We start from the raw sequence: 9,096 nt of genomic DNA on the forward strand, positions 1-9,096 counted from the left end.
AATCCCAAATAACCATATAGAGATTTTATATTAATTATAAACTATCATATGACAACTCAGGCTTATTATCAATTAGGTCTTATATTTTATTTAACCCATATGTCTTTTTTATACTCTACCACATGGCAGTTCCTTTTCTTCCTATGGCATGTTTACCTCTTGCTTCTGGGTGTCCAGGTCACTGCTCTGACTCTGCCTTGCTAATTGCAGGATTTGGTCAACCACAAGAATCCTGCCTAGCCATAGACCAATAGCTCTTTATTAACAATAAAATCAACACATCTTCACAGTGTACAGAAACATTATTCCACAGCATTTCCCCATTTTTGTCTAATTAAAAAGAATGGTTTTAATTTTATTGTAGTAAAAGTATACTCATGTTGTTGGAAAAAATCATAACCTCTCTCACTTCCTTTTTCCTTTTAAAATCAAGACATGATAAAACTACATCGGTTGCTTTAATCCAGCAGTTTTCTCAATCCTGTCAGTTTTAGCAGCTCTCTTTCCTTCATTAGCAGTCAGAAAATCTACAGACAACACAGTACCACATGGATTCCATTTAAAGATTTTTTTTTTTTACGTCTGGGTCTATCTTTCTTGAGCATCTGTAACCCTTTCTGTCTACATGAGCAAAATCTCAAACCTCAAGCTGGTAGCTCAAATCCGTAGGCAGCTGTCAGGAGATGCACATCTGTACTGCAGCTCACATGAGAGACAGAAGACTAACAAGATGCATTTGGCTCTGCTTTTGTGTCGTGAGAAGTTCTTTTGAGCTTCCTCATGCCTTATGTAGTCCGGTGTGCCCCAGATTGGAATGCCATTTATGAGCGGAGGTTTCTGTCCCAACAACCCCACCCAAATACCCGAAATGGAGATACTTATTAATTGTAAATACTCAGCCAATAGCTTGAGCTCATTTTTAGGTAGCTCTTACTTTTTTTTAAATGAACCCATATTTATTATCTACCCTCTGTCACGTGACAGTTCCTTCTTCTAATATAGTATGTTTTCCTTTTTTTTCCCTGCATCTTCTAGCGACTCCTCTCACTCTGCCATTCTTCCTCCTAACATTCTCTCTTCTCAGAAAATTCTGCGTAGCCATTGACCCATCAGTTTTAATGATGAGCGTAATACATATTTGTAGTAATAAGGGCGGCGGGGCTGCGTCCCCAGCACCCCGGCTGCCTGGCTAGCTTATGCCCGAAATAACAACACACAAACTGTATTCATTTAATCACTGCTTGGCCCATTTCTATCTAGCCTCTTCTAGGCTAACTCTCGCACCTGGACTAGCCCATTTCTAATATTCTATGTAGCACAGCTAGGTGCGCTTACCGGGAATATTCTAGCCTACGTCCATCCTGGGTCGGAGCTTCATCGCGTGTGTCTGCCCAGGAGCCAGGAGCATGGCGTCTCTCTGAGGCGTCTGCTCCCGAGAGGAGAGCTGTGGAGTCTGAGCTCACTTCCTCTTCCTCCCAGCATTCTGTTCTGTTTACTCCACCCACCTATGTTCTAAGCTATGAGCCCAAGCAGTTTGTTTATTAATTAGCCAATGAAATCAACAGATTGATATATGACACTCCCACATCACATATTCATATTGTATAAAAAGAGATCTGATGACAGGTACAGAGGACTGGATAATGGAAGGTAGAAATGTTTTTCTCCTTCTAATACTGTGTTTGAGTCCAGCCTGGTCTAGATAGTGAGTTACAGGAGAGCAAGATCTTCATAGAAAAACCTTATCTTCTAAAACAAAAACAAACAAAAAGGGAAAGAAGTAATTTTGTCATCTCTTTATTGACAAATATATTGTCTCAACCAAATTTACATTAAGCACAGGTGAATCTGAAGGTTTTTTGTTTTGTTTTTGCATGACTCATTATGTTTCAGGTGTATATTTTCTTGTCTTTCAAATAAAATGTAAAATACTGTCCTGAATTTGAACTATAAATTTCGTGTTTATGTAGACTGTCTACGTGTGCAGCATATCTTTTGTACTCCCAAAGTAAAATTATAAATGAAGGATAAAAAGTTTGTATTACACTATGTCTCAAATTCACAAAGTCAAAATGAAGTTTTTTTTTCCTGGACTCAGCTGTGTTATAATTTCATGGGTATCCTGCAATATACAATCTCTATTTTTTTAATGGCTTAATTTCTCTTGGTTAAATGCGTTTGCAACTTACTTAGCTATTTATCTTTGAATTATATGCCATTATGTCTATCTTCTATTTGGATGTTTTATTATTCTACTAAAGGTATAGATCATTTCTACCTACAATATTTTATCATTTATACTTCGTGCCTCTAAGTTGTGAAATGACTAGTTTTTCACTGCTTCATTATGTATTAATAAATGTATTCTTTTTAAATGATAGGCATTGTAAGTATGAAGAATAATTTCTAACTTTTGCTCAACAGGAACAACACCCGAAGATGATAGCATTTTCTCCGAGGCCACTGATCATAACTCACTACAGATTCAATGCCAGAGAATTCATAAAAGGATTAAAACCTACAAGTGTGAAGAATGTGGTAAGGCCCTTAGTTCTTATAAAGCGCTTTCCACACACCAGAGACTTCACACTGGAGAAAAACCCTACACGTGTACAGAATGTCACAAGGCCTTCAATACTCCTGGAGCACTTTTTATACACCAGAAAGATCATACTGATGAGAAAACCTACAAGTGTGGAGACTGTGGCAGATCATTTTACTATCTTTCAATGCTGAAGCAACATCAAAGGATTCATTCTAGAGAGAAACCCTACAAATGCGAAGAATGCGGCAGATGTTTTTTCTCTTTTTCATACCTTAGACAACATCAAAGAAAACATTCTGGAGAGAAACCATTCAAGTGTGAGCAGTGCGGCAAGTGTTTCTGCTTCACATCATCCCTTCGGCGACATCAAGCTCTACATTCAGAAGAGCATCCCTATAAGTGTGCTGAGTGTGGCAAAACTTTTTCCTCTTTTACCTACCTTCAGGAGCATCAATTATTTCATACTGGACAGAAATCTTACAAGTGTGAAGTGTGTGGCAAATGTTTTTACTTGCTTTCATCCCTTCGGCGACATCAAACAATACATTCTGAAGACAAGATCTACGACTGTGAAGACTGTGGCAGAAGCTTTAGCTCTTCTTTATCCTTTAGGCGACATCAAACAACCCATTCAGCAGACAGTCCTTACACCTGTGTACATTGCGGCAAATCGTTTTCCTATTCTAGGGATCTTCAGGATCATCAAAGAGTTCACACTGGAGAGAAACCCTACAAGTGTGAGGAGTGTGACAAAGCCTTTCATTATCACTCATCCCTTAAGACACACAGGCGAGTTCATATGGAAGAGAAACCCTACAAGTGTGAGGAGTGTGACAAAGCCTTTCGTTGTAACTCGTCCCTTAGGAGACACAAGAGAGTTCATAATGGAAAGATACCCTACAAGTGTACAGAGTGTGACAAGTGCTTTTGCTCATCTGTAATCCTTAGACGCCATCAGAGAATCCATTCTGAAGACTGTAATTATACCTGTGTACACTGCAGCAAAAGGTTTTTAAATTCTAAGGATCTTCGGGTTCACCAAAGAATTCATACTGGAGAGAAACCGTACAATTGTGAAGAATGTGACAAGGCCTTTCATTGTAACTCATCCCTTAGGAGACACATGAGAATTCATTCTGGAGAGAAACCGTACAAGTGTGAAGAGTGTGACAAAGCCTTTCATCTTAACTCATCCCTTAGGATACACAAGAGAGTTCATACTGGAGAGAAACCCTACAAGTGTGAATACTGTGACAGATGCTTTTCTTCGCCTTCATCCTTTGTACGACATAAAAGAAAACTTCATTCTGAAGAGGACCCCTAAAATTTCGGGGAATGTAACAAAGCCTTTATTAATCTCAATATCCTTATTCAACACATGATATAGCTAATGCGGGGGAGAAGTCAAACAAATGTCTTAAAAAGTTTACTTCTTCAAACCTTAAAACACATCAGATGTTTCATTCTGACTGCAAACTTCGTGAGTGTGCGAAGTGTTTGTTTGGAAAGTCTTTGTCAACAAATCAGGTATTATCCAACTGAAATAAATACATATGGATAATATTAAGTTAATCGTATCAGAATGTCATCAGAGAAGAATAGAGACTTCTCTTTGCTGTAACTTCCAACAGTTTATTCAAGCAATGTGTTTGGAACTTGCCTTTATTAATAATCTCTATCTTCGGTAATTATAAATGCTCCACTAAATCTTTACCATGTCAGAGCTTTGTCCATTGGTTGCCCGGAATCTGAGATCTGAATATTTACTATTGTTTTTCCCAGTGGAATCATTCATGCTCCTGCAATATCTCCTCTTGGTGTATAATTAAAATATAGCTGAGCTAGCAGTTTTTCATCCCATGTTTGACTCTGGAATCCTTGTTGCTTATATAAAAGGACAGAGACAGAGATAAAACAGCATGAATGCTCTTGCCATCTAAGACATCCACAGCAAGGCAGCAGCTGTGGCTGCAGAGGTGCAGCCATCGGCTGAGGTAGTGATAGTTTCAGGTGCAGCTGCTGTGCCTCAGAGAAAAACAGCAGTGCCCATAGAGCAACAATGGCATTAAAGCTCTGGGGTAACCAATCATTTTCTGACTGCATTTGAAGTTCCTTGTACAAACTGTAACTCATGTGATGTTGATTTGGTGATAAACTTGTGGTGATAACTCCTAGGGAGGATTTGACGCTGTCCTTCTAATGAGTGGACAGTAACTAAATGAACCCAAGTTCTCAACTTTATACCCACAGTCAGGCACCTCTCAGCCCTCACCAGAATGTATTAATTGTGTGGTAGATGGAGAAGACTACACAGATGCAAAATGATCAAAGTGTGGAGAATATTCCTCTGTGGAGGCCCTAATCCATAGGTGACACCTGCATCACACATTGTGTTTTCCCTTGCACACATCTGAAGCCAAAAGTTATGGAGAAGAGTTGGAAAGAATGTCAGAGCCAGGTACAGAAGATGTGTGCCCTGAAGCAGTAGAAATGTTGAGACATTTCTAGAACAGTGAAACATTGATAGAAATGTTAATACCAATTAATGCATGAACACCCTATGACTATGACTACGTGGATAACACTAATATAAGCTGAACCACAGCATACGACAAGCGTGGTTGCATCAGCCCCTCATTGTCTGACCTCAGTGGAGGAGCTGTTGGCAGTTGCTGAGTTCTGAGGGAGACAATCTGGTTACCTTCCAGGTTCCAGTCAACTCACCTATACCCCCAAACATTGAGGAAACAGTAAGTGCATTGAAGAAATAACAAAGAAAAAGCCCAGTGAGTTGTGAGTGTAACATATTTTCAAGGGTAAGAAATAAGAGGTGAAGGAATGTGGACTTTTAAATAAACGATGTAACATCCGTGTATTAAATTCTCCAAAAAAAATATGATTGTAAAGCTTGTTGGTTTTGTACATGCCCAAACCTGTTTCAGCAGAGATTACAGCACATGAATTTGGCTGTCATTTCCAGAGGGTCAGCATCCTACTGGGAAGGCCGCACGACAGAGCAAATGAGAGGACTCCCAGAAGGGCTCAGATGCTGAGGACTAAGGCCTGCATCAGTGTAACCTCAGGAAAGAGACTGGGATGGCTTTGCAGAGATGAGATGCGGCCAGATTCACCTTGTTTCCTCTAGGCTTTGCCATGGGTACAACAGAGGAAAGTTGAACAGCAGCTTCTCCACGGCACAGCTTTTCCTGCTACAGCTGAAGATCAAAAAGCATGCATTCAGCTTTTCATCAACACCGTTTAAGTGTTTCATGGCAGGACCTTTTAAAAGAGCTGTAAGGTTTACAGCTAAAGCTGAGTTAGGAAGTCTCCTTTAAACGAGAGCGCTTGCTTGCCTCTAGCAAGCAGAGCAGACCCAAGAAGTTGCTGCTATCAAGAAGCCATGCTTTAGTGGTCACCTAGCTCTTCGATAGTGAGACAAACTGACTCCATCCAAAGCGAGTGGTCAGGATATGCTGATATTCTGCTCCTTTGTAATTTGGAAGGTCACCTGGGAAAGAGGTGTTAATTCAGTCTGTGTGACAGAGTAGACATAGCAGGAAGATCGATAGGTAGATGTGACAAAATGGGCATAGAAGGGTGTGGATGTGACCACAGTCATTTCCCCGGCTACCTAGGAAACAGAATGCTAATGAATTTCCCCCTCACTTTACGTTTTGGTAAACTATTAGGAGGACAAATGTGGGTAAGATTGTTCTGGATGTGAATTCAGGATTTCATGAAGGATCCCTGAAATCTGTCTCCTGTAAAATTGTTGAGTTTGTCTTAATTATTCCCACACCTCCTCAGGTTAAGAAATAATTTATGGTCCAGGGTGATACCAGAACCTGGAAAAAAAAAAACCCTAGAGTTTGAAATAAAAAACATTTGCATGTGAAAATTAACAAGACCTGTTAACAACTACTTTGTTGTGGAATATTATTTTAACTAGCCAAAAGTGTGTTACAAAGGTGTTTATGCTGTGCAAGATTATTTGAACTGTGTAAAACAAATGTGTGACATTTGTGTCTGGTGTCTTTGTTTACAATGCATTTGTTTTGTAAACATTTGTTTCTGCTGCCTGTTTAAGATACGGGATTGGTTTTATAAAAGTTGAATGGCCAATAGCTAGGCAGGAGAGCAATGGGCGGGGCTGACAAGCACAGAGAATAAATAGGAGAAGTCTAGGCTAGAGAAGAGAAGAGGATAAGGAAGAAAGGGGGGCATTCAGGGGTCAGAAGTTGAGCAGCATGCAGACAGTTATGGAGACAGCAGGAAATAAATACAGAAAAAGAACAGTAAATAACGCCGTATCAAAACATAGATGAACAGAAATGGTGAAATAATAAAAGCTAGCAAGAAATGAGCTTAAGGTATGACCAATCATTCATCAATACTAAGTCCCCTGTCATGATTTGGGAGCTGATTGTTGGCCCAAGAGAAAGTCTCTTGCACCACAAATCCTGAACTCTGTACAGTTAGAACGGACATTCAGAACAGAACCTGAGGCATTCACATTGGATTTGGCACTGTCTGCACTGAATATATTTTATGCCTTTGTACCACCCCATGAAAACTAAAATCCATGGCCAAGGTGGAACCTGAAAATCAGTTGCCTTAAGTCCTCGTTCACAACCCACGCTCGTTATTTGCTTTAAATCCATCTTCATCCCCAAAAAGTTAATCTGCATCCTCTTTTCTACTTTACACACTGAACCCACATATGCATTTCTTCACATGTATGTTTTACTTTCAAGATTCAACATATTAGGTAGAATATGCAGTTTATATCATCATGATTGCATGACTTCAACTACAGTTGATGTCTATCCATTTTTCTGTTCATTTTGTGGCTATACTATTGTAGAGGTAAAAGCACCCCCCCCCCCCGTGTGTGTGTAATGAACACATAATCATGAAATTTTTTTCTAATAATATGTTCATGGACACATGTTTATTCAGGTTATTTGCAGTTGAGAATAAAGAAGCAATCAACATGGGACACAAAGATCTCTATAAGGTGTGCAGTTCCCTGAGCATAACCCAGGATTGAAATAGTGGGGGCAGTGCAGAGATGAGAACCCTGGTTCTAGTGGGGTGAGATCATTACCTGTGTGAGTTGTTGACTTGGGAGGTTCCAGGGGTCACCGCTGCACCATAGTTCTATGTTGTTGTGGTCTCAGAGGCTCCTTTGGTCTGTGGCTCTAACCACAGCCTCTAGATAGTAGACTGCACTGCATCTGACGGTTAGTGCTTTGCTCCTGCAGGCTCTCAGGGGCCAAGGGGTGGCCAAGGATTTGACTCCATAGTGAGCATCCAGTCCCAACTGCACTGACATGAGGCCACTGGACTCAATTCCTGGTTGGAGGATGTCCTCTGGCTGTGACGGTGGGAACCCTTTAACCATATATGCCCAGTGTACAACCTTGTTTCCACAGGAAAGGTGAAGCATCATGCATTTATGCCGGAACTACATACTCCAGGCTGGAAAAAGGAATGGATACATTATCTGTGTTTTGTCAGACAGCTTCTCACCAGGAGATAAACAATGGTAGTCTCGGTTGCAGTTAGGAAGCCTGTTAGCTGGTCTTTTTTTTTTTTTTTATTGCGAAAAGAAGAAAAAAAAACATAAACAAAAAACAAGTTTCCACCTCCTCCCAGCCTCCCATTTCCCTTCCCCTCCTCCCATCCTTCTCCCCCTCCTCCCACCCTTCTCCCCCTCCTCCCACCCTTCTCCCCCTCCCCCCACTCCTCTCCCCCTCCCTCTCCAGTCCACAGAGCAGTCCGGGTTCCCTGCCCTGTGTTAAGTCCTAGGTCCTCCCCCCTCGGTCCATATCTAGGAAGGTGAACATCCAAACTGGCTAGGCTCCCACAAAGCCAGCACATTAAGTAGGATCAAAACCCCCTGCCATTGTCCTTGGTGTCTCATCAGCCCTCATTGTTCGCCATGTTCAGAGAGTCCGGTTTTATCCCATGCTTTTTCGGTCACAGTCCAGCTGGCCTTGGTGAGCTCCCGGTAGATCAGCTCCACTGTCTCAGTGGGTGGATGCACGCCTCGTGGTCCCGAATTCTTTGCTCATGTTCTCCCTCCTTCTGCTCCTCCTTGGGACCTTGGGTGTAGGGTTAAGACAGCCCCTTTAGGGGGCGGGGTTTGCCTCGGGCGTATGCCTGCCGATAAATGGGCGCGCGGCTCAGCTGCTCGGCCCTTTTTTCCCCCGCCCTACCTCCTGTATCTCGCTGGAACTTTGGTTCTGTAAGTTTATCATTAAAGTGGTAAATATTCTTTGATATCTGCATTGCATTTATTTTGCGCGGATACAATTGGCACCCTCCCCGTGGGGCTTTGCCGAGAACCGGCCCAAAATCGGAGTCTCTTGCACCCGGGGCCGCTGCGGCGGTCTCTGGGCCTGCGTGGAAGCAGCTGAGATTCTGAGCAACTCGATTTTCCCTGCTGCTTGCTAGAGAATCAAGCAGCGGGTTTGAAATCTACAGAGCCTTTTTAACACCGCCTAAATCTCCGTTCCCCTCCCACCTCCACCTGCGCTCGGGTCACG

At 41.8% G+C, this 9,096-nt stretch overlaps 1 protein-coding gene across 2 annotated transcripts in view; it reads left to right on the forward strand.

Moving 5' to 3' along the window:
* Window positions 1-7,314, forward strand: part of LOC121433586 (zinc finger protein 58-like) — a 20,976-nt gene extending 13,662 nt beyond the window's left edge. For both annotated transcript variants that reach the window (XM_041632068.1, XM_041632069.1), the window contains one exon: window positions 2,425-7,314. In XM_041632068.1, the coding sequence (XP_041488002.1) occupies window positions 2,425-3,869 (1,445 nt within the window). In that variant the 3' untranslated portion in view covers window positions 3,870-7,314. The remainder of the gene's footprint in view (window positions 1-2,424) is intronic.
* Window positions 7,315-9,096: the final 1,782 nt, after the last annotated feature.

This window comes from Microtus oregoni, unplaced genomic scaffold (assembly GCF_018167655.1).
Source record: "Microtus oregoni isolate MIOR12 unplaced genomic scaffold, Mior012 000040F_ref0000088, whole genome shotgun sequence".
In the NCBI taxonomy this organism is placed as follows: Eukaryota; Metazoa; Chordata; class Mammalia; order Rodentia; family Cricetidae; genus Microtus; species Microtus oregoni.